At 48.3% G+C, this 26,577-nt stretch overlaps 1 protein-coding gene across 3 annotated transcripts in view; it reads right to left on the bottom strand.

The window, feature by feature from the left end:
- LOC142255303 (von Willebrand factor A domain-containing protein 5A-like) overlaps positions 1–26,577 on the bottom strand; it is a 212,607-nt gene that overhangs the window by 42,149 nt on the left and 143,881 nt on the right. Inside the window, exons 15-18 of one of the 3 annotated variants that reach the window (XM_075326844.1) lie at positions 22,255–22,463; positions 20,748–20,795; positions 15,036–15,062; positions 2,497–2,523 (exon numbers count right to left, since the gene is read on the bottom strand). In XM_075326844.1, the coding sequence (XP_075182959.1) occupies positions 2,497–2,523; positions 15,036–15,062; positions 20,748–20,795; positions 22,255–22,463 (311 nt within the window). The remainder of the gene's footprint in view (positions 1–2,496; positions 2,524–15,035; positions 15,063–20,747; positions 20,796–22,254; positions 22,464–26,577) is intronic. The other 2 variants (XM_075326853.1, XM_075326860.1) reach the window with 2 other exon arrangements.

The raw sequence follows: 26,577 nt of genomic DNA, 5'->3' as shown, positions 1-26,577 counted from the left end.
TATCAGTGGATGTGTAAATTTCAGCGGCGCCTGCAGTGCAGCTGTCTCAACGAGGCCAAGCTTGCCCCCCTATTCCGTAGAGATGGGGGCGGCGGCTCTGGTGGCTCGTTGGGGACTGGTCGCGCAGGTGGTGCATAGGATCGGACAGCGTGGTTGGCTAGTTGCTGGTCTTGGGGCGGCTGCCCTTGTTGTACTGGTACACCAATAATGGTTGGCTTTGTTTGATTATCAGTGGATGTGTAAATTTCAGCGGCGCCTGCAGGGTAGCTGTCTCAACGAGGCCAAGCTTGCCCCCTATTCCGGGGAGATGGGGGCGGCGGCTCTGGTGGCTCGTTGGGGACTGGTCGCGCAGGCGGTACATAGGATCGGACGATGTGGTCGGCTAGTTGCAGGTCTTGGGTCGGCTGACCTTGTTGTATTGGTGGTTTGGTGCAGGTTGACATCGTAAAGTCTATTGGGGGGTCATTTTGCTTGTTTGACATTGGTCCCGCAGTATTGGTTGCTCGACCCGAGGAGTCGGCTCGGGTCGGGTTTTGGTGGTGGGGCTCGCACGTACAAGGTGTCATACGTGCTCGCTGTGGCGGAAAGGAGGGGGGTATTTGAAGTCGGTGGATTGTACAAAGAGCGGGGGGGAACCCAGTGCAGGAGCGGGTTACCCCTGGTGTGCAATGGTATGGTTGGTGGGTCCCTGCTGTGCTCGGTCACAGCGGGACATGTTAACGTGGGACCCTGCTGTGCTGGGTCACAGCAGGGCATGTTAATGTGCTGGGTGTCCTCGAGCCGGTGTGGTGCGGCTGAGGGCACATGGTGGAGCAACACTCGGCTGGGTGTCCTCGAGTCGGTGTGGTGCGGCTGAGGGCACATGGTGGAGCTGGTGTTGCAATCATGGACAAAGGGACTCTTCACTTACCCCCCCTCCTTTGCTGGTGGTTATGCTTATGGAGTTATTTACTATATTTATGAATAAAATGTTATTGATTATTTTGGTGTTAATAAACGAGGCTGCTGTGGCCTTTACATCCAATGTCACGCAGTCTGTGTCTTATTTTAGTGGAAAAGTGGTGAAAGGTGGATAACTGGTTTGGGTCAGAACGGCAAGTTAGGGCCGTCAGTCAGACGTTCCTAAGTCAAGAAAAGCCCGGACGCCTGCCCTGAAAGGGCTCAAGGGAGGGCAACATGACTGAGGAGGGATGCTAGGCCTGAGGGTTAGCAAGGGGTTAAGGTACAGGGTATTTTGTGCGGGAAAAGTGGGAGGTGGAGTTATAGGGCTGTGGGGCCATGTAATTGGTCAGGGGGTTGCTAGTGTAGGGGAGTATATACAGGGCTAGATTAGGAGGTGGGAGGTCATTCACTACCTGGAAGACGTCTTGAATTGTCCCGCCCACCCGCCCTATTTTTGGATTCCTGGCGATCGTCATGGAGAGACGAGGAGGATCGACCTTGTCGCAGCAGTCGGCGGAAAGGAGGGGGGTATTTGAAGTCTGTGGATTGCACAAAAAGCGGGGGGGAACCCAGTGCAGGAGCGGGTTACCCCTGGTGTGCAATGGTATGGTTGGTGGGTCCCTGCTGTGCTCGGTCACAGCAGGACATGTTAACGTGGGACCCTGCTGTGCTGGGTCACAGCAGGGCATGTTAATGTGCTGGGTGTCCTCGAGCCGGTGTGGTGCGGCTGAGGGCACATGGTGGAGCAACACTCGGCTGGGTGTCCTCGAGCCGGTGTGGTGCAGCTGAGGGCACATGGTGGAGCTGGTGTTGCAATCATGGACAAAGGGACTCTTCACTTACCCCCCCTCCTTTGCTGGTGGTTATGCTTATGGAGTTATTTACTATATTTATGAATAAAATGTTATTGATTATTTTGGTGTTAATAAACGAGGCTGCTGTGGCCTTTACATCCAATGTCACGCAGTCTGTGTCTTATTTTAGTGGAAAAGTGGTGAAAGGTGGATAACTGGTTTGGGTCAGAACGGCAAGTTAGGGCCGTCAGTCAGACGTTCCTAAGTCAAGCTAATTTTCAAACTATAGAGCACATGTAGTGTGAAGCTAATGTTGGGTGGTCGCGCTGGATGAGGATGGTGGGAGGTCATGGTAGTAGCTGCTGGGGTTTTTATTGGTGGTTATCGTTTTGGTTGATGATGATGTTGGACATGGATAGCAGTGGGTTATGATGGCACTACTTGTGGGTGTCTTTAGTCTACAACAGCCCAACTAATCTCTATAATGATGCAAAAAAACAAAAACAAAACCACCACATTCAGGAATTACGCCCTGTTTTTGACATTTCGGAGTATCAGAGCTTTTAACCCTCATTTTGAAAGCTGTGAAGTTGAAAAAAAAAAAGAACCGTGATGGTGAAAGTTCACTTCAGAGGGTATTTATAAAAATAAGAAAGTTTTTGGACTTCCCAGCAGCAACTAATCTCTACAATAATGTAAAAAAATGAAAAATAAAATAAACACATAAATAAAATGTATACACCAGCAGGAGATAATTTACCTGTGTCATCAATTTCCCCCAAAAAATCTGTAAAGTAAAAATAAATAAAAGGATAAGAGCTGTGAAGGTAAAACGTCACTTTGTCGGTTTACATAAATAAATGGGATATTTTAAGCAAAAGTTAAGCTCAAACTTCCGGTTTGTGGTATCACGGAGTGGGATCCCACAACTCTCTGGAGCCCCTCTTGAAGTAGATAGGGCAAAATCTTGCCGTTAACAAACGAGGACATCATTAGACTGGTTACCACTCAGTAACTGCCTAAGGCTGGAGTCACACTTGCGATTGGAAAATTGGACCGAGTCTCATGCTAGAAAGTAGCATGAGCTCTGTCCGAGTGTTGATCCGTGTGTAATGCAACTGCAATGCAATTCTGTGATTTTTCTCTTGATTGTAGTCCGTGTGCAATCCCTGTGTGATCTGTATGTGATCCTTTTTATTCTCAGCAGGTATGTCATCTGCCATTCAGCTCTGCTACATGCCCGCTGACAGCAGACACAGACAGAGCCGAGCGATCAGAATGAACTCGGATGAAATTCACCCGACTTCATTGTCATCCTGCGGCTGTCTGTGTGTCGTGGCCTGATTTTCCCCTGAGTGACAGAAGTGAACTGCGCGATCAGCGGTGCCATCACTGAGGTGACCCGCGGCCACAGCTGAAATCCTCCACCTGAGATCTGTGGCCGCGGGTAACCTGAGTGACGTCACCGCTGATTGCGCGACTCACTTCAGTTGCTCTGTGGAGCTCACCGAGAGCGATCGTGTTCTGTGGCCGCTCTCTGTCAGCTTCCGATGTAGCAGAGTGGAAAGCATCATGGGACCTCTGTGGATTACATCGGACCTGGAGGGGTATTTGGGGACTTTAATAAAATGGTGAAAGAGGTTTGTTTGTTTTTTTGTCATTTATTTCAAATAAAGGATTTTTGGGTGTATGTGGGGGCCCTAGCCTTATAGCAGAGCTAATCAATAGATAACAGCTGACTATTGCTCACACTTAGGGGTACTTTGCACACTACGACATCGCAGGTGCGATGTCGGTGGGGTCATGTCGAAAGTGACGCACTCTCGACATCGTAGTGTGTAAATCCTAGATGATAAGATGAACGAGCGCAAAAGCGTCGTAATCGTGTCATCGGTGTAGCGTCGGCGAATTCCATAATTACGCTGACGCGATGGTCCGATGTTGTTCCCCGCTCCTGCGGCAGCACACATCGCTGTGTGTGAAGTCGCAGGAATGAGGAACATCTCCTACCTGCGTCACCGCGGCTCCCGTCGGCTATGCGGAAGGAAGGAGGTGGGCGGGATGTTTACATTCCGCTCATCTCCGCCCCTCCGCTCCTATTGGCCGCCTGCCGTGTGACGTCGCAGTGATGCCGCACGACCCGCCCCCTTAATAAGGAGGTGGGTCGCCGGCCACAGCGACGTCGCACGACAGGTGAGTGCATGTGAAGCTGTTGTAGCGATAATATTCGCTACGGCAGCTATCACAATGATATTGCAGCTGCGACGGGGGCAGGGACTATCGTGCTCGGCATCGCAGCATCGGCTTGCGATGTCGTAGTGTGCAAAGTACCCCTTAGAGTTTCATGAGACCAGAGGATCTACTTAAGGCCTAAGCCACACGGCGAGAAAATCGGTGTGAGTGGAGTGCGATAAAACATCGCATTCCACTCGGACCAATTTTAGCCTATGTGTCAGAGCACATGAGCGATTATTTTCTCAGCCCTAATCGGACCGAGAAAACAATCGCAGCATGCCGCGATTGTAATGCGAGACTCTTTTCTCTCACACCCATTCAAGTGAATGGGGCAAGAGAAAAATCACACTGCACTTGCGGTACACCGGTGTACCGTGCGTGCAGAGCGAGAATTGCAATAGCCGGCTATGGAGGAAAGAAAGAGAAATCCCTCCCTTCCCTTCTCAGCGCCGGCCCGCCCCCCGCAGCTTAGGTCCGCTCACAGTCGGACCTCAGTCGCAGGGATACTAGCATGATACTCGGCTCCTGCTGTGCTGCCAGCGTGAGCCGAGTGTCATGCGAGCATCACACTAGTGCACCGTGTGGCGACGGCCTAACCCTAGGAGCACTAGATAAAGGAGAATCTGCACAGCCAGCATTATTATCCTGAGCAAGTGTGTATGAAGCCGTGCTCTGCGATCTCCTGACACCAGAATGAGGAGGGACCACTCTCTGTCATAATGCCCTCGTGACACCAGTACAGATAAATCAAAAAAATGAGCCGGAGCATGAGTTAATACACATGCATGTTATAAACGCATGTTGACACTGGCCAGGAGACAAAGAATACTCAAAATAAGAATAATATGAACATATACCCTACTGTAACTAATAAAAGCATAGTGCATATAAATAAATATAAAGTACTTAGTAAACACTATTTCTGATCAAAAAAGCATAAAGTGATCCCATCGCGACTAGGTGTACCCAAATCAGTACAAATAGTGGTTTATCCATTGCATCCCATGGCTGTGTGCCTATAGTCGGGATCCAGAAGTTCAATGCCCTTATTCAGATTGAGGTCTGTTCTGACACACAGGTTTTAATACTAGAGAGTGTTAGGTACCGTCCCAATTTGGATACTGTCATGATTCGCCTCCCTATACACATAGCTAGGGGGCGGAGTCTTCTCTCGGGCCTCACTTCCGGCCCCTGGATGCCTTAAAAGCTGACACTTCCAGTGAACCAGCGCCAGCTATAAGCTTAGCTCTGCTTTGCCTGTGATTGCTTGTCCTGTGAGTGCTATCCTGATCTGTCTGTTCCTGTGCCCCCGTGCCCTTGTCTGTGTTCTGTCCCCTGGTCGTCCCTCCTGTCCTGTGTCCCCCCTCCTATTTCCCCACTCAGTTGCTTCCTCCGGTACTGACCTTAGCCTGACTTTGACTTCGCTTCTGCTTGCTCCTCCGGTCCTGCTTCTGCCCGTATGGTGTTTGACCCAGCCTGCCTGACTATTCCTCGCATGCTCTGCAGTTCTGCCTCTCAGCTGTGCTGATTAGGCAGTGCATGAGAATGCTGTGCATTTCCTTCCTGGTTCTCATTGCTCTGTGTAGTGTCGTCTGCTGCAGAGCTCTGGCTCCCCCTGGTGGCAGCATTACAGTATAGCCGGCCCCAATAGGCTTTATCTCCCATAGGGAAGAAAAAAAAAAAAGCCATTTAATTCTTGGTAGTGGGATCCAACTTTGCAGGATACCAGACTGTAATGGATCCACTCAGTACTTTGTGCGAGCAAGTAGCCAACCTTACGCAGCTGGTGCAGGATTTGGCTGCAGAGCATCGCACCCTGGTAGCTTCACACAACATTCTGCAGAGTGAGGTTTCTGCTTCTGCGAGGGCCACCTCAGTGGCAGTTACCTCACAAACCGTAGGACAGCATAGTCCCACTGATGTCCAACTGACCTCCCTCGAACCCACGGTGATGCTCCCCGATAAATTCTCGGGGGAGAAAAACCTATTTCGGACATTTAGGGAGAGTTGCAGGCTTCTTTTCACTCTCCGGCCTCGGTCCTCGGTGAATGAGATCCAGCGGGTGGGGATCATCATGTCGTTACTTAGAGGGGGTCCCCAGACCTGGGCATTTTCCCTACCCCCTTCGGCCCCGAAACGGCATTCGGTTGACCTCTTCTTTGACTCCCTCGGGGTGATATATGACGAACCAGACCGTGTACGGGTGGCTGAGGACAGGATCATGTGTCTCACTCAGGGAAACCACACTGCTGAGCTATATTGTTCTGAGTTTCGGCAGTGGTCCACTGAGGTACGGTGGAATGATTCTGCACTCCGGTTCAATTCCGGAGAGGTCTTTCGGACTCCCTGAAAGACGCTTTGGCTCTGCACCCTCCTCCCAGCACCTTAGATGATGCGATGACGGAGGCAGTTCGTATGGACCGCAGATTACGGGAAAGAAGGGGAACCATGCGTGAGATTCCGCCCCCTCTACCTAGGGCACCTTCTTTGCCGGCTATGGAACAGATGGAAGTTGGAGCCATCAGTCCGGATGAGAAGGAGAGGAGAAGACGCCGGGATCTCAAGCTGTGCTTCTATTGTGGACACCATGGACACTGGAGGAAAGAGTGCCCGGCTTGCCCCTCCGCTAAACAGTCGTCGGGAAACTTCTAAGTCTGGGTAACGGTCGAGGAGGTTGCCCAGACTATCAGGTACCTTTTCTATCCTCCAATAAGATACTTCTGAATGTCGACCTCCGGGTCAAGGAGTCGGTCTGGTCTGCTACTGCCTTTGTTGACTGTGGGTCCGCTATGAACTTCATTGACTCTGAGTTGGTCCAAAGATTACAGTTAGGGACAGTGAGGTTAGAAGGACCCATTCAACTCCTGGCAATTGATAAAACACCGCTGCCTCAAAACATCATTCGGTTTGCCACAGAAAAATTTACTCTGGTGATCGGGTCTCTGCATTCTGAAACGATTTCTTGTTTTGTAATGGCCTTCTCCCTGCTGGATTAGTGTTGGGGTATCCATGGTTAAGGTTACATAATCCCGTTATTGATTGGGAGTGTCGTACCATAGTCAAATGGAGTCCTGCTTGTCATAAAAGGTGTTTACAATCTGTACCTGTGTTCTCTAAGTCCTGAGGGCCTTCTGGAATACCTGAGGGACTACGGAGACGTATTCTCGGAAACAGAGGCCGAGGTTTTGCCGCCTCATCACCCATATGACTGTGCCATTGATTTACTTCCCAATACCAAATTGCCCAAGGCCCGTTTATATCACCTCTCGGGTGCAGAAAGGGCTGCTATGAAATCATATATATCTGATAGTATACGTAAAGGGCATATCCGTCCTTCTTCTTCCCCTGTGGCTGCTGGGTTCTTTTTTGTAAAGAAGAAGAACGGAGGATTAAGGCCATGTCTCGATTTCCGAGAATTAAACAAAATTACTGTGAAAAACACGTATCCGCTTCCACTCATCCCTGATCTCTACAACCAACTCTCTGAAGCCCGGTGGTTTACCAAACTAGATCTCAGGGGGGCCTATAATCTTATCCGTATTAGAGAAGGGGATGAGTGGAAAACGGCCTTTCTGACGTCAGAGGGGTTATTCGAGAATTTGGTGATGCCTTTTGGTCTAACAAATGCCCCTGCGGTGTTTCAAAATTTCATCAACGATATCTTCTCTGATTTTCTTGGTCGTTTTGTGGTCATCTATCTCGAAGACATTTTGATTTATTCTGCCGATAGAGATACGCATATTATGCATGTTCGCTCAGTATTACAGAGATTGCGTGATAACCATCTGTTTGCCAAGCTTGAAAAATGTGTTTTCTCTGTTCAAGAAATAGCCTTTCTTGGGTTACTCCTTTCTCGTGATGGGTTTAAAATGGACCCAGGAAAGGTGCAGGCTATCGTGGATTGGGTGCAACCCAGGGATATCAAGGCGCTACAATGCTTTTTGGGTTTCGCAAATTATTATCGAAGGTTCATTAAGGGGTTCTCTCAAATTGCCAAGCCATTGACTGACCTTACACGAAAAGGGGCGGATCTGCAGAACTGGTCGCAAACTGCTGTCCAGGCCTTTCTTGAGTTAAAGGACCGGTTCATGTCCGCCCCAGTCCTGGTACAGCCTGACCTCGAGGCGCCGTTTGTTGTGGAGGTGGACGCCTCAGAGGTGGGGGTGGGAGCTGTTCTCTCTCAGGGCCCTGCTACTCTGACTAATCTGCGACCATGTGCGTTCTTCTCCAAGAAATTCACTCCGGCTGAGAGGAACTATGATGTGGGTAACCGTGAATTATTGGCGGTAAAGTTGGCATTCGAAGAATGGAGGCATTTTTTGGAGGGTGCTGTTCACCGTAGTACTGTCATCACTGATCATAAAAACCTCGCATATATCGAGTCCGCCAAGAGATTGACGCCTCGACAAGCGAGGTGGGCTCTTTTCTTTTCTAGATTTCATTTTTGTATTACTTTTCGGCCGGGGTCTAAAAACATGAGGGCAGATGCACTGTCTCGTAGTTTGGACCCGGTGTCACCTCCAGAGCCTCCTTCCTCCATTCTTCCACGAGGGGTGGTGGTCGCTGCCTTGTCGTCCGAGTTAGAGGCTGAAGTCAGGGAGGCCCAGTCCTCAGCACCATCTTCCGCTCCAGACACTAAACTGTTTGTCCCTTTGCACCTCCGGTTACGGGTACTTCAAGAGTTCCATGAGTCCGTACTTAGTGGCCATCCTGGAGTTACAGCCACTCGCAGGGCTGTTGCTCGACTGTTTTGGTGGCCATCTCTTCACTCAGATGTTGCTCGGTTTGTGTCTGACTGTGCTACATGTGAACGTGCTAAGGTATGTCGCAACCGGCCGGCCGGGGAACTGGTTCCATTACCTGTTCCTGAAAGACCATGGACCCACTTGTCCATGGATTTCATTACGGACCTCCCTGTCTCAAATGGTATGACTGTGATCTGGGTGGTGGTGGATCGTTTTAGTAAACAGGCACATTTTGTTCCCCTCTCCGGTCTACCTTCTGCTGCGGCCCTTGCCAACCACTTTATTGACCAAGTGGTTCGGTTACATCGGTTGCCCCTGAATATTGTGTCTGACAGGGGGGTACAATTCATTTCTCGGTTTTGGAGGGCCTTGTGCAGGCGGTTGGGAATTGAGTTGTCCTTCTCGTCCTCCTATCATCCCGAGTCCAATGGGCAGACGGAAAGGACGAATCAGACCCTTGAGCAAATCCTGCGGTGCTTGGTTTCTGCTCAGCAGGAGGATTGGTGTACGTTTTTGCCCCTTGCGGAGTTTGATGGACTCTGCTATTGAATGCAAACTCCGCAAGGGTTTCTCCGTAATTACAGAGGAAGGGAGAAGTTCCCGTAGACTGATGGACTCTGCTATTGAATGCAGTCTACGGGAACTTCTCCCTTCTTCTGTAATTACGGGTTTCACCCTCACTTCGGGACCTTCTCTAGAGTGGATTCTGGGTGTCCAGGGGCTGACTCCATTGTTCAGCATCTGGGGGAGGTGTGGAAGGAGGTACCGCGGTGCATCGTGACGGCTCAACAGTCCCAGAAACGCCAAGTGGACAAACGCCGTTCTCTGTGACCCCCCTTTCAGGTGGGGGACAAAGAGTGGTTGTCCACTCAGAATATCAGGCTCAGGGTTCCGTCTGCTAAGTTGGGTCCTAAGTTTATAGGGCCCTATGAGATCATCGAAGTGATCAACCCGGTGGCCTTTCGGTTGCAACTGCCCCAGACCTTGCGTATTCCCAATGTGTTTCATACCTCCTTGCTTAAGCCATTTGTTCCTTCGGTGGTGGATTCTCAGACCCCTCCAGCTCCGATACTGGTGGACGGTGAGGAGGAGTACGAAATTCAGCGTATTATCGACTCTTGTTGGGTTCGTAGTTCCCTCCAGTATCTGATTCATTGGAAGGGTTACGGTCCGGAGGACCGGTCCTGGGTGCCGGCTCGATCCGTGCGGGCCAATCGGTTAATTGCGGCTTTCCACCGAAGGTATCCTGGGAAGCCTGGGGGTCCGGTGGCCCCCCCTTGAGGAGGGGGTACTGTCATGATTCGCCTCCCTATACACATGGCTAGGGGGCGGAGCCTTCTCTCGGGCCTCACTTCCGGCCCCTGGATGCCTTAAAAGCTGACACTTCCAGTGAACCAGCGCCGGCTATAAGCTTAGCTCTGCTTTGCCTGTGATTGCTGGTCCTGTGAGTGATATCCTGATCTGTCTGTTCCTGTGCCCCCGTGCCCTTGTCTGTGCTCTGTCCCCTGGTCGTCCCTCCTGTCCTGTGTCCCCCCCTCCTATTTCCCCACTCGGTTGCTTCCTCCGGTACTGACCTTAGCCTGACTTTGACTTCACTTCTGCTTGCTCCTCCGGTCCTGCTTCTGCCCGTACGGTGTTTGACCCAGCCTGCCTGACTATTCCTCGCATTCTCTGCAGTTCTGCCTCTCAGCTGTGCTGATTAGGCAGTGCATGAGAACGCTGTGCATTTCCTTCCTGGTTCTCATTGCTCTGTGTAGTGTTGTCTGCTGCAGAGCTCTGGCTCCCCCTGGTGGCAGCATTACAGATACACCTTGTCGCGGTGGGTTGGCTTTATGCTTTTTTGATCAAAAATAGTGTTTGCTAAGTACCCTATGTTTACTTATATGCACTATGCTTTTATTTAGTTACAATAAGGTATATGTTCATATTATTCTTATTTTGAGTATACCAGTACAGATAAAGCATGCGGCTCGAGGCTGCAGCCCCCAGCCGTTTGCTTATCTTGGCTGTGTATCAAAATAAAAGGATCGCATGCAACTTTTTTTAAACACAAAAAAAAAATACCGTAATTAAAAAAAAATGTCTTGTGGTCCACCCCAATTTTGACACCCAGCCATGATTAAGCATGACAGGTGGGGGCTGGTGTTCTCAGACTGGGGAGACCCATGATTATTGGCCCCCAGCCTAAAAATACCAGCTTACAGCTGCCCATAATTGTTGTATCCATTAGATGTGACAATTCCAGCACTTTACCTTTAAAAAAATCTCCTCCATTATTAATCTGTACGTGAAAAGAAATAAACACAAACACCGAAAAAATCCTTTATTTGAAATGAAATACAGAAAAAACACCCTCCCCCCCCTTTTTTAACCTCCAAAACACCCAGGTCGGACATGATCCACAAAAGGTCCCACGATTCCAGATTTGCTACATCTGAAGTGTCAGTACGGGGCATAGAAAATGTCCTTATGCTGTTGGCTTCAGGTAGAGAATGAGCTTCAGTGATGAGTGGTGACGTTCTCCACCTGTGACCACAGATTTGGTGCTGAAATGTCTACACTATATTCCTGCACCCAATCTACACCTCCTGGCAAAAAAGCGCATTAAAACACGATGTGGTTTTGATGTCATAATGATATGATTTTTTTTGCTAGGAAGTGTAGATTTGATTCAGGAATATGGTGTAAAAATTTGAGCACCAAACCTACACCTCATGGCAAAAAAATATACAAAAATGGTTTTGACGCTGTTTCGGTGCAGTTTTCTGTTAGAGGGTGCAAATTTGGTGCTGAAATATCTGATGTTTTGATGTATTTTTTTGCCAGGAAGTGTAGATTGGGTACAAGAATATGATGTAGAAATTTCAGCACCAAATCTCCATCTCTTGGCAAAAAATATGGTTTTCTGTCAGAAGATGCAGGTCTCTGAACTCAGGTGAGGTCACTCAGTTTAATGATGTCACCTAAGGTCAGGTTACCTGTGGCCACAGGTGCAGGACCGTGGGAACCTCCAGCTGTGACCGCAAATAAACTGAGTGACGTCACTACTCATAGCTGCGGCTCATCCTCTGCCTACAGCAGACCGCGTGCGGATATGTTCTGTTCCCGTGTGCTGTTATTTTAGATGTAGCAGGCCTGGAATTGTTGTGTGACCTCATGTAGATTACGTCGAACCTGGGTGTTTTGAGGGTTAATAAAGGGGGGAAAGAGGGTGTTATTTTGTATTTTATTTAAAATAAAGTAATAATTTGGTGTTTGTATTTTTATATGGGGTGTCTCATAGACACCTCTAATTACTAATCTAGGGCTTAATGGTACCTGTAAACTGTCATTAACCCCTTATTACCCCGATTGCCACAGCACTAAAGCAATCAGGATGAGCCGAGTAAAGTTCCATGATTGTCGCATCTAATGGATGCGACCATTCTGGGTGGCTACAGGCTTCTATTTTCAGGCTGTGGGGGCCCAATAAGCATGGGTTTCACCAGCCTGAAAATACAAGCCCCCAGCTGTTGGGCTTTAACATGGCTGTGTATCAAACTTCGGGGGTATCACACGCTGTTTTTTTAAATTATTTATTTATATTTAGTTAAAAAAAAAAAGCTGCATGCAGTCCCTCTTATTTTGATGCACAGCCAAGATAAGCACATGGGTGGGGGCTGCAGCCTGTAGCCGTATGCTTTATCTGTCTTGGGTATCCTAATATGAAGGGATCCTATGCCAATTTTTTTATTTATTTAATTTTACACCAAAAAAAACACACAGACAGCGTCTGTTATTGGAAGCAGTCAGACACACTGTAACTCAGGGTGGGCAAACTGTCTGGCTGCAACCAATCACACACGCTGGGACTGCGGTGGGAAAGGGAATCAGTGCATATGTATGAGGGATAATGAGCGGACCCGGAAGTAGTATGAGCGGCCCGGAAGCAGTTTCAGGCACACCGGTAACTGGTAAGTATAAAGCACTTGCTCCAATCCTCCTATCCCATCTACCACCATTTTTAAGAGCCTGATTCAGCTCCCCATAGACTAATATAAGGATCAGCATCCGGCCAGATATCTGGCGTCAAGTCCGGGCCTGAACTGTTTTATTTTTTTCAAACCCGGTTGTACCCGATGTTTCCAGGTATCTGAAGGTCGTCCCATCACTATTTGGGAGGTGAAAACCAGTTTACAGATTCCCTTTAAACAATTTCAATCTTTCGCTGTTAAAGGGCCAGAGCTCTTTTAATTAAATTAATGAGGAAATGCTTACATTTTCTTAATTATACACTACTGAGCTCTAAGAATTAGTGATGGGCGAACCCGGACTGTAAAAGTCAGGATAGGTGCGGTTACAAAAGTATACAGGAGCCGGACCCAAGCCCGGAGTTCTCAGAGAACTCCATCTAATGATCTGGGTTCGGCATTCGGGTAATACAAAAAATAAAGGAAAAATAAAGAAAATAATATTAAAGCAGGTGGCGCTATACTTGCCGAACCTCCGGCGCAGCCGTAACTGCTCCCGCGGCCGCCCATTGACTTCCAAGGCCGCTCATTAGGCTTATGTATATGCATTGTTTTCCCCGCCCATTGGCATCTGTGATTGGTTGCAGCCAGACGTGCCCCCACCCTGAGTGACAGCGTGTCTGTCGCTTCCAATCACAGACCCGGTCCGCGGGTGTATATCATACAGTAACAATAAATAAATAAAAAATTGGCGTAGGATCCCCCATATTATGACACCAGCACAGATAAAGCTTAAGGCTACAGGCTGGAGCCCCCAGCCATGTGCTTATCTTAGTTGTGTATCAAAATAAGAGGAACCGCATGCATCTCTCGGTCAAAAAAAATGCACAAAAATGGTTTTCACGCCGTTTGGGTGCAGTTTTCAGCCAGGAAGTGCAAATTTGGTGCTGAAATCTAGTACAGACATTTCAGCACCAAATTTTCACCTCCTGGTTAAAAACTGCACCAAAACGGCATCAAAACCGTCTTTTGTGCATTTTTTTGCCAAGGGATGCAGATTTGGTGCTGAACGTTTTACACCGTATTACTGCACCCAATTTACACCTCTTGGCAAGAAAATCACATCACTACCGCATCATACCGCATACATGTAGATTGGGTGCAGGAATATGGTGTAAAAATGTCAGCACCAAATCTGTATCCCTTGGCAAAAAAAACAACTGTTTTCTGCCAGGAGATGCAGGTCTGTGAACTCAGTGTGAGAATTAATTGAGGTCACCTGGGGTCAGGTTACCTGCGATCACAGGTGGAAGACCGTGGGAACCTCCAGCTGTGACCACAACTAACCTGAGTGACATCACCACTCATCGCGGCTCAGTGTCTGCTTGAACCTCACAGCGTTTGGTCATGTTGCATGATTGCACTCTGTGCCTCCAGTAATGTAGCAGAGCTGGAATCCTCGTTGGACCTCGTGTGGATTACATTGTACCTGCAGTGGTGGGAATCTCAATAACCACGGGTCTTCGCAGCCTGAGAATACCAGCCCCAGCTGTCAGGCTTTATCATGGCTGGGTATCAAAATTGAGGGTGACCGTACATCAGTTTTTTATTTTTTTTTTTTTTTTTTTTAAATTCCAAAAAAAAAACTGCATGTGGTTCCTCTTATTTTGATACACAGCCAAGATAAGCACACGGATGAGAGCTGCAGCTTGTAGCCGTATGCTTTATCTGTGCTGGGTATCAATATGGGGGGACCCTATACCATTTTTTAAATTAGTTTTATTATTTGTATATCATGATAGACGCATGTAGTGTATCTGATTGGAAGCAGTCAGCTGACATGCTGACACTCAGAGTAAGGGCGCGTCTGACTGCAACCAATCACAGACGCTGGTGGATTGGGAAAGCAGTGCATATGCATGAGCCTAATGAGAGGCCCCGGAAGTGAATGGGCAGCAGTTACAACTGTGCCGGAGCCTTGGTAAGTATGACACGTCTGCTCCTCTCCCCCTATCCCTTCAACCACCATTTTTAATCATCGGATTCTGGTATCTATATCCATAGACTTATATGGGGTCTGGCATCTGGCCAGAGATCCGTGATCAATTCCGGGCCTTAACCGGATTTTTTTTAAATCCAGTTAGGTCCGCCAGTCCTGGTTATCTGCGAGTCAAACCATCACTAGTAAGTATGCTTTAAAAAATAGAAGTGTTATTAACGTACTTTTAGTAATGAAAAATTAAGTTAAAAATATTGTTGCTTGCTATCTTTTATATTTATGTAAAGAGGAAAACCATTTCTCTTCTTCAGAGTTACGTCTAGTTCAGAGAATAAAAATCAAATAATTGACTTTTCAGGATAAAACATACCTGACTGACGGCTGTGAAAACAATAGCCTGAAGAAATGGGGACAATAATGACAAGAATTAAAGATGAGAGTCCTGGATCTGTATGTTATGTTAAAAAAACAACAAAACCTAACCCTGCACAGAGCACTTTGCCCATTTATGCCCATATCTTCATTATTCTACTCAATGGGGTAATCCAATCTAATATGCAGACAGTGTAAACCTTGGGCTTGTTCACATCATTTTCTTTTCTACACATTTTTTCTACCTTGGAAAAATCATAGCGCCGCTTACTTTATTACTTGAAGATTTGAACCATTAAGCATTTTTTCCAAATGTGCAGCATGTCAATTCTTTCAGCGTTTCGTGTAGCGTTTTTTTTACCCATTCAACAGAAAAGGAAAAAAAAAGCACTTGGTAAGACATATAAGGAAAAAATGGGTAGGTTTTCCTGCCAAGACACTGGTTTTTGGTGCAGAAAAAAAACTGCTGCAAATACTCGACATGTGCACTTAGTCTTATGCCACAGTCTGAAAATGCGCCAGATTTATCAGTGTGGCTTTGCTTGGATGATAAATCTGGTACATCTTTATGTCCCGTTTACAAGGGACAATTTCAGGCCACTAATGAACGTCAACCAACTGTATTAAAGGGGTTTTCTACTTTTACATTGATGGCCTATCCTTAGGATAAGTCATCAATGTCTGATCGGCATCGGTCTTAGAGGCGGCACCCCCGTCGATCAGCTGATCTTGGTGCCGATGGCAGGCAGCTGGAAATGCTTGTTTCCGTAGCTGCTCCGTACTCTGATAATGGCTGTGGACGGTAACTGCACATTTGCCTTCTATTCATATCAATAGGAAGCGGATGTACAGTATCCGGCAGCGGCCGCTATCAGAAAATGGAGTACCTCTTGAACTGAGCATTTCCTGCTGCCAACACCGGCACCGAGGACAGCTGATTGGCGGTGGTGCTGGTTCTTAGACTCCGGCCGATCAGACATTGATGACCTATCCTAAGGATGAAGGTGACGCCCTGGCAAAACCAGGTAGTCACACAGTTTAGGCCCCCGCATAACACCATTACACACAGCCAACCTGAAACCCTAGTCACCCCCCCCCCCAGGGTAGGAAAAGCACACCAGTGGGAGAGACCAGGCGGGTGGAGAACCCGGGGCGTGAAAAGAGTGAGTTCAGTTCAGTTCAGTTGACAGCTAAGAGTGCAGAGGACTGGAGTAACTGAGGAGGAGAAAGTGAAGGCTGAGACAGAAGGAAAAGGCGTCGGGATTGGAGCCCCGGTGTACTGGCTAGGTGGCAGACGGTGGTCCGTGTCTGTCAGGACACTGAAAGATGGCTGCCGGAGATCCGAGGTGGACCGGGACAGGGTCGGAGCCCACCGGTACCGACACCGGAGAACCGACCCGGAAACCATGCACAGAGGGGGTATTTGGACCCTGAAGCCAGGACCGGAACCAACGGCCTAGCTAATTAACCAATTGAGGGCAGGATTATAGGTCCTGTCCCAACCAAAGTCCCAAAAGCAGACAACAGCCCACCGCGGGGGATAGATCATCCGCCAGGGCCCGGTAGATCCCAAGGGCCAGCGTCAGTGGGCACGGCTCCCAACAAAAAGGACTGGGAGCAGACTCCCATGTTCCACACCGGGAAGTCCACCATACCAAACACAGAATGCAGAGGAAAGTGACACAGACCACCAGCCTGGGTGTGGGACCAGATACACCCGACCGCGGCGGCCGGCCACCAATACCTTGGTTTACCATTGGACTTGTGTGATTCATTCAATCATGAGTAAATTAACATCCCCCGGTCTGACTGGGCGCGCCGGCCCCTGCAGTCACCTTCCTCAGCATAAGAGACACTGGGCCCCAGGGCATCCATCCCTACCCACGGAGGGGTTAACATCCAGCTGCCATCCCATCGTTCCCGGGTGCCCCACAGCAGCAGCAGCGGTGGTGCCACATTTCACCACACACCGTGGGTGGCGTCACAGACAGTTTACGGCAAATCCCGTACAAACAGGTCCCCTTTTACTTGAAGTGTCCGCGCGACCCCCGGGACCGGTAGAATCCCTCGAGCCACATTGCAGATCCGGATAGGAGCAGCCCGGCTGCTGGCACAGGGGCGGCACACCTCAAAAACTGGCGTCACGTCACGAACAGGATTGTAACCCATCCACCCACCTGGTAGAAGTGCGCCTTGTCCTGGACAGTCAGCAGTGCTCCGCTGCAAAATTTTGAAAAGCCGCCATTTTTGGACGCGAAAAACGACAACCCAGCGTCTTCTTCCCCGAGAAAGGGCGCAAAGTTGAAGCCCCACCCCCTGGGAACATGGCCAAAAGGAAGTAAGACCGTGAGGCCGAAAAACTAGAGAGCCGCATCAGCAGACTGCTCCCGAAAAACCAGGAGGGCGGGCGAGAACTGCGGCATGTGACCCAAGGAGATAAAAGGCAGGGATACCAGGACTCTGCCATCTTTTGTTCCTGGACACCATCTCGAGAGGATGTCTGCCCGGTCCGGCAACCCGATCATGGAGGAACCTGCTCCCGGGACTGCTAAATGGGTGGAAGCAAAGACCGTGAGGATGTGCCGCACGATCCTGACTCAGGCCAACCATATGCTGGCAAGATGGACGGCCGAGATGAGAGATCTGTCTGCAGCCATCCGGGCACGCGAAAAGGAGATGGCCTCGGAGGAGCGGGTAGGCGACCCACGCTCCTATGTTCCACCGGAACCAGCCCAATCGGCTGAGGAGCTATGTCTGCCCCCATCTGCCACGTCGCCTCCCTCGCCGCCCGCACCTGCAGTTAGTGACCCAATCGGTCCGCTGCCCCAAACCATGGCAGCGGTACCCGTTACATCTGCCTGCAAGGACCCGGCAACGGGGTCCTCGGGCCACGAGCATGCCACCGCTCTGGCACCCGTACCAGCCCCGTGCAAGGCCAAAGCCCGGAAGACCTCCCCTCCGGCTCGAGCCCAGCCGCACCAAAGATGACATCAACCCCGGTCCCGAAGATGGCTGCGCACTTGATGACGTCGGCCCCTGCAGTCTGCCCAGCCGCAACAGAAGCGACGCTCGACCGGAAGTCGGCCCCAGCAAAGACGCCGACCGCTCCCCAGTACCTGGTCCTGGCTGAGGCGCAGCCGGGATGTACTTGTAGGGCGGCAGAACAGGCCACGGATCATCAGAGCCCTCCACTTCAAGGGAGGCCGGTTGTAGCCGGCAGCGAGGGTATGCAGATGGGCCAGGCCCCTAAACAGGAGGAAGCGTAGCATGAAATCAGTGGCCCGTAGTGGGAGCGGCAACGGCAGCAGCTGAATACCGAGATCACCGCTCGGGAGAAGCGGAAGGCAGAGGTGTTAACCCGTACCTACCAAGAAAAGGACAATCTCCGGCAATCAACCTTCCGGGTGCGGGGCCCGACCTACCAAGGACAGATCCGGCATTTCAATGCCCAAAAAGGATGGGGCTTCAACTACGAGCTGAGCATGGATGTCGAAATATTAGTTTCCCGGAGGGATGTAGCCCCAAACCTGCCTACGGGCCACCCGGATGGAGACCTGCGGCCCGGAGAGTTGGTCTCTTACACCCGGCACTGCAGAGAGAGGGGTTGGTTCGCCCTAGATGTGAGGGAGTAGGTGAAAGTTGGTGATCAGCTGTACCTCCACCCCCCTCCACCATCTCCAAGCACAGATTATGAGTAAGGTAGCGGTTCCCGGCTACCCCAGTTTACCCAATTAACAGTTCTTCAGTTTAAATGAACCATGGCTTTTGGACTGGAAAATCCAACCCAAAAACTATTGGGCTTTGTAAATACCCCAAACTACCTTCTTGTTGCTTGCCGCAGTCTCTGGAGAGGCAGATTGGAGGAAGGGCCTGCGGTAGAGTAGGCCGAGGCCCAGTCAGTACTGCAACCGGTGACAAACCTCCAGGCCAAGGGTCCCTGGACTTGGGGCCCGTGACAAGGACTGCCGGGTAAGGAACTTTTTACCCGGTCCATGTGGGCATCACCCGGACCCGTTCCTGGATTTGGGAAAAAGGGTGTACACCAGTGTTAGCGGTGGCACCAGGGAACAGGTTGTTTTGGGTGGGGGCGATGAGAAGGTGGCCTGTTCCGTCCAGTTCCGTTTGCAACGTTTAAGAATTGTGCCTCCCGTAAAGGGAAGAAATGTTGTTATCCTTGTTATCCCTTTTCTATTTTCACAGTTCAGGTTTTAATAAACATTGGTGGTCGGACAGCCCGTGGACGGTCTGTATTTAACCAAGGGGGAATGTGACGCCCTGGCAAAACCAGGTAGTCACACAGTTTAGGCTCCCGTATAACACCATCCCACACAACGTTACACACAGCCGACCTGAAACCCTAGTCACCCCCGAGGGTAGGAAAGGCACACCAGTGGGCGGGATCAGGCGGATGGAGAACGCCCACCAAGGGGTCTGGAGAACCCGGAGCGAGAAGAGTGAGTTCAGTTCAGTTGAGTTGACAGCTAAGAGTGGAGAGGAGTGGAGTAGCTGAGGAGGGGAAAGTGAAGGCTGAGACAGAAGGAAAAGCAGTCGGGGTTGGAGCCCCGGCATACTGGCTAGGTGGCAGACGGTGGTCCGTCTGTCAGGAGACGGGAAGACGGCTGCCGGAGATCCGATGTGGACTGGGGCAGGGTTGGAGCCCACCAGTACCGAAACCGGAGAACCGACCCGGAAACCGTGCGCAGAAGGTGTACTTGGACCCTGAAGCCAGGACCGGAACCAACGGCCTAGCTAATTAACCAATTGAGGGCAGGATTATAGGTCCTGTCCCAACCAAAGTCCCAAAAGCAGACAACAGCCCAACGCGGGGGATAGGGCATCCACCAGGACCCGGTAGATCCCAAGGGCCAGAGTCAGTGGGCACGGCTCCCAACAAAAGGACCGGGAGCGGACTCCCGTGTTTCACACCGGGAAGTCCACCACACCAAACACAGAATGCAGAGGAAAGTGACACAGACCACCAGCCTGGGTGTGGGACCAGATACACCCAACCGCGGCGGTCGGCCACCAACACCTTGGTTTACCATTGGACTTGTGTGATTCATTTAATCGTGAGTAAACTAACATCCCCCGGTGTGACCGGGCGCGCCGGCCCCTGCAGTCACCATCCTCAGCATAAGAGACACTGGGCCCCGGGGCATCCATCCCTACCCACGGAGGGGTTAACATCCAGCTGCCATCCCATCGTCCCCTGGTTGCCCCACAGCAGCAGCGGTGGTGCCACATTTCACCACACACCGTGGGTGGCGTCACAGTTTACGGCAAATCCCGTAGAAATACATCCCCTTTTATTTGAAGTGTCTGCACGACCCCCGGGTCCGGTAGAATCCCTCGAGCCACACTGTGGATACGGATCCGAGCAGCCCGGCTGCTGGCACGGGGGCGGCACATGAATATTGCTGGGGATAGAACGACTATTTGTGGAATTGAATCAGTCCCAATACACAGTGCTTATTATTGGCAGCACATGTCCTGTTTACATTGGGTGATGTGCTGCTGATAATGATTTTAGTGCCAGCCTCATCCATCAGGTGATTATTGACATGTTTACATTGGTGGATAATCGGATAAGAGCCTTCCTGTGATGATGCTAATAGTACATGATAAAACGTCCCATACAGATGACATCTCTATCGAGCAGAAAAGTAACTTTCATACACAAAGTTTAAGAAATGACTGTAAGCAGGCATACTCTGATAGGCCAAAGCCATTGGTTGTACTGCTCCTGGATACATGAAACCTGCAGAAAATAAAATGGAAAACAAAGTAAATTAAATGATTATTTCTCATTTAATCAGACTGCATAAATCAATAGTACAGGCAAATGTAAGACACTTTGTAATATAATATATCTTATTAGAGAAATGTACTTCTTTCTCCACTCATGAGCCACTTCTGAAACCATTCACTCTGAAATGCAACTAAAATCCATCTTGCTTGAGACAAGACGAACTGCCATCTCACTGAGGGATCAGATTACAGCTGCACAGAGAGATACAGATGTTGAGATACAGTGGAACCTGTGTTTACGAGTAACTTGTGTGCGAGTATTTCGCTATACGAGCAAAGCTTGCTGTAAATTTGTATGTCAATTTACGAGCAATCTTTGCTGTATAAGCAAATACTAACCGCATACACTTCCGGTTCCGTACTTTCACCGCGCTCTGACTCGCTCTTGCAGTCCGCACAAATACGCACAAACACACACACACACATATTATGCTCAACCTACCTTCCGTTCCCTCACCGGCCTCCTGGTTCTTGTAGTCCGCAGGTACAGTATGTGTATCCGGTAACCATTGCGACAATGGAGGAACTTCCGCTGTTCGCTCTTCTAAAAGGCAGTGTGCTGAACAATCAGAGGCAAGCGGCTCATGCCTTTGACGTCAGCGTCCTGGCCAATCAGAGGCAAGGGGCTCCTGCGTATGACGTCCGCTGCTGACGCACTGACAGCGGAAGCTCCGACATCAACACAATGGTTACCCGATACATATCCTGTACCTGCGGACTACAAGAACCAGGAAGCCGGCAATGGAACAGAAGGTAAGGTGAGCATAATATATATGTGTGTGTGTGTGTGTGTGTGTGTGTGTTTGTGCATCTGTGGAATAGCACAATAGGGGACCAGGATGGGACATTGCACAAGTTGTGGAACGAATTGTCTGAGCTTGCATTATTTCCTATGGGAAATTTTGCTTTGCTAGACGAGTAACTTGGTTTACAAGCACACTCCGAGAACGGATTGTTCTCATAAACCAAGGTTCTACTGTACTGTGATTCTGCTTTCTAGTATGTTTTTTTTTTTTCTCAACATGGTGTATTATATGAGCGCTGATATGTCAGATTTTGTTATATGAGCACTGAAGCGTCCAGTTGTGTTATAGAAGCGCTGATATTTCCAGTTCTATTATATGAGTAGTGATACATCTGGCTGTATTATATGAGCACTGATATGTCTGGCTATGTTATATGAGCTCTGAATTCTCCAGTTGTAATATATAAGCACTGATATGTCCAGCTGTATTCTATGACTGCTGAAGTGTCCAGTTGAATAAAAATATGATCGCTGATATGTCCGGTTGTATTATATGAGCACCAATATGTCCGATTGTAACATATCTGTTCTATACTTGGTACTTTTCAGTGTTGGCATTACTACGGTCTGGTGCAAATGGATTGTAAAGCATTACTGTAATTACTTGGAGCGGGGATGTCTCTCCGGACTGGAGGACCTTCCAGTGGGGTCTTGGTGTCCTTATTAACAGCAACAAAGGCAGTGAGTGCGGAGATAACCCCAGACTGAAGACTCGTCTCCAGGATTCTCTTCTTCATCTCCTCAGATCTTGAGTCTTTTCCACATTCCAGCTCTGAGATCAGAGACTTGGCTGCCAGTCTATGGATGGTGGGTCTGAGAAAAGAAAGGAGGTTAGGTGATGGGTAGATGAGCATGTACAAGGGTAGAATCCATGTTCACTGCCATGAAGCTGTTCACATCACATTAGGTGAAAGTACGTGCCACTATGGGTCCCAATATATGGAGCGGGTTCACATCATATCCAGCTGATGCCTGCTGTATTATACAGCTGGCTTTTGCCTTTAACAGCAGCGACAGGAGCTGGCTCAGATTGTTGCTGTCTAAGTTGTAGAGATGTCGACTCACTCGATTGCGTTTGAGATAGGCACGTGAGGCGATTTACATAAAACGTGTTTGCGGCATGCTTTATTAAGACTCCATAAAGCATGCCGCAAACACAGAAAATAAACGGCATTTTAGTGCAGGAAAACAGATTACACAGGCCAAACAAAGACACTTCAGTGATAGTCCAGTGTACAAGTCCCAGCATGGAAACGTCACACAGAACTCCTTCTTAATACCCCCACACGCAGACATCTAATGATACACCTGGACCTTCCTATATCCCCCATACCACCCCCGGGGTGGGGATATGTGAACAGCAAGTCCTACCAATCTCTTTCACTGCTCGTAAACCCGACCCTTGCCACACCCTATTAACACTCTCAGTACAATATGTGCTGGAGCTTGATTCCAGGATAACCACCTCTGTGATACATATCTCCCTTTCATGACGTGTCTGGTAAAGTGAATGGTGTTCAAAACTACAACTCGTCCTGCAAAACAAAGAGCTCATGTTGCTATATTGACAGACAAGTAAAAAAAAAGTCAAAGGTTCTTGGAAGAAAGGGATGACAAAAATGAAAGGGCAAAATGAAAATTGGCTGCAGTGAGAAGGGGTTAAATGTCTTTTGTGTAGTTTTTACTCGCACTTACTGGGTGGATGCTCGGATCGTAATGTGAACAGCTTCTAACAAGTAGGTATATGAACTAGTAATTGTATCCATCAAAGTTCACTCTTTTTTGTATATTCACATGTGAAAACTTAGCTGCAGAACGTCTATGACTGCTCCATTCAGGACCAGGATAAAGGATAAAGGGAAAGTGGAGATAAGCAACTGTCTAGTGCACTCTCACACTGCCTTGGAAGGGGCACAATTAAAATAAAAAACTTTTACTGTTGTGATCCTCCACCCCACTGAGCTCACAGCAGACCAGCGTCACTGACACTACACAGCGCCCCAGTCATCACTGACAATCAATCATGTAACCTTCAGCCAGCTTCATGCTTCCAGATTTGACAGTATCCTTTAGCAGATTGCCGACCAGTAGAGGCCAAGCGAGGATGTTATGAGATGGAGGCACGAGGGAAGGTCTGATATAAGCTCAGTAATCTTTTTCTGTTTGTAGATCTGGGCCCCAATGGGGAACACAATTGATTATATCATTATAAGAGGAAGAAGAGGGCAGCGGCACTATAATTAAATTATAAAGGGGAGCACAGTGGCTAATTTTATATTAAAAGGTGATTAGAAATCACCAATCCACAGGAATATAGTAGGTGATAACTTATAGATAATTGGGGGTCCGACCATTGGGACTCATACGGATCGGCATAACAAGGTGCTTTTATATCTGTTAAAATGGAGCAGTAATCCACATTCTTGACAGTGCACAGTTCATTCAGTGTCATGGGATTGTCGGAAAAAGCTGAGCGCAGTGTCAGGCAGCCCCAGAGGGAAAGAATAAAGCGTCGATCAGACATGGGCACTGCCACTCCATTCTATCAAGGGATAAACGTTCCCTGTTGGGGGGCGTGGCCTGCTGAGGACGATGTAGGACACAGGGGGAAGAGTACTCTGGGAGCCATTCATATATATCAACTTATAAAGCTATACTGAGGAAAAAAATTCAAGACAATATACAGTTAGGTCCAGAAATATTTGGACAGTGACACAATTTTCGCGAGTTGGGCTCTGCATGCCACCACATTGGATTTTAAATGAAACCTCTACAACAGAATTCAAGTGCAGATTGTAACGTTTAATTTGAAGGTTTGAACAAAAATATCTGATAGAAATTGTAGGAATTGTACACATTTCTTTACAAACACACCACATTTTAGGAGGTCAAAAGTAATTGGACAAATAAACCAAACCAAACCCAAACAAAATATTTTTATTTTCAATATTTTGTTGCGAATCCTTTGGAGGCAATCACTGCCTTAAGTCTGGAACCCATGGACATCACCAAACGCTGGGTTTCCTCCTTCTTAATGCTTTGCCAGGCCTTTACAGCCGCAGCCTTCAGGTCTTGCTTGTTTGTGGGTCTTTCCATCTTAAGTCTGGATTTGAGCAAGTGAAATGCATGCTCAATTGGGTTAAGATCTGGTGATTGACTTGGCCATTGCAGAATGTTCCACTTTTTTGCACTCATGAACTCCTGGGTAGCTTTGGCTGTATGCTTGGGGTCATTGTCCATCTGTACTTTGAAGCGCCGTCCGATCAACTTTGCGGCATTTGGCTGAATCTGGGCTGAAAGTATATCCCGGTACACTTCAGAATTCATCCGGCTACTCTTGTCTGCTGTTATGTCATCAATAAACACAAGTGACCCAGTGCCATTGAAAGCCATGCATGCCCATGCCATCACGTTGCCTCCACCATGTTTTACAGAGAATATGGTGTGCCTTGGATCATGTGCCGTTCCCTTTCTTCTCCAAACTTTTTTCTTCCCATCATTCTGGTACAGGTTGATCTTTGTCTCATCTGTCCATAGAATACTTTTCCAGAACTGAGCTGGCTTCATGAGGTGTTTTTCAGCAAATTTAACTCTGGCCTGTCTATGTTTGGAATTGATGAATGGTTTGAATCTAGATGTGAACCCTTTGTATTTACTTTCATGGAGTCTTCCCTTTACTGTTGACTTAGAGACAGATACACCTACTTCACTGAGAGTGTTCTGGACTTCAGTTGATGTTGTGAACGGGTTCTTCTTCACCAAAGAAAGTATGCGGCGATCATCCACCACTGTTGTCATCCGTGGACGCCCAAGCTCACCAGTCAATTCCTTTTTTCTCAGAATGTACCCGACTGTTGATTTTGCTACTCCAAGCATGTCTGCTATCTCTCTGATGGATTTTTTCTTTTTTTTCAGCCTCAGGATGTTCTGCTTCACCTCAATTGAGAGCTCCTTAGACCGCATGTTGTCTGGTCACAGCAACAGCTTCCAAATGCAAAACCACACACCTGTAATCAACCCCAGACCTTTTAACTACTTCATTGATTACAGGTTAACGAGGGAGACGCCTTCAGAGTTAATTGCAGCCCTTAGAGTCCCTTGTCCAATTACTTTTGGTCCCTTGAAAAAGAGGAGGCTATGCATTACAGAGCTATGATTCCTAAACCCTTTCTCCGATTTGGATGTGAAAACTCTCATATTGCAGCTGGGAGTGTGCACTTTCAGCCCATATTATATATATAATTGTATTTCTGAACATGTTTTTGTAAACAGCTAAAATAACAAAACTTGTGTCACTGTCCAAATATTTCTGGACCTAACTGTATATAATTTTATTCAGTATATTTGTTGGAACATTTTGAGACCTTTTTTGACTTTTTTGGTGCTGTAAAAAGATAATTACGGAAGAGAAATTTTGTCAGTTGTGAGGAGCAGCACTTCTGAGAGACTTTGTCTGAGGAGATTCAGAAGGAGAGATATAACCAATTTAAAACGGCTGTTTGAGGAGATAAGGAGATGTTGTGGGACAAATAAATGTAAGTACTAAACATAGAAAATCACCTAAACATTGGTCATTCTCTAAAAAAAAAAAACAAAACAAAAAAACACATTTTAGTCAAATATCTCTCAGGGAAATTTGACACCTGAGTGAAGAGGTCTATGTGCCGTTTCCATGACAACTCCTCAGTGAATTTCTGTCAGCTCAGCATAAGGCTCATTGAAGTATTTCTTTACTAAAACAGGAGTTGAAGTTAATAAAGACATAGACAAAAGTAGCAGACTTAAGATCTCACAAAAGCCACATTTATTGACTTATTCTATAAAATATAACCTAATACTGAGCGTCTAGAGTTCAGGGGAGTCGTGCAGACTGTGTTGAAACTATTTTTTCTTAGCAAGTATTGACAGCTTAATACGTGGCCAGTGA

This window comes from Anomaloglossus baeobatrachus, chromosome 1 (genome assembly GCF_048569485.1).
Source record: "Anomaloglossus baeobatrachus isolate aAnoBae1 chromosome 1, aAnoBae1.hap1, whole genome shotgun sequence".
Classification (NCBI taxonomy): Eukaryota; Metazoa; Chordata; class Amphibia; order Anura; family Aromobatidae; genus Anomaloglossus; species Anomaloglossus baeobatrachus.
Note: the sequence above shows the minus strand (reverse complement) of the source record. Positions and strands in the feature narration are given on the sequence as shown.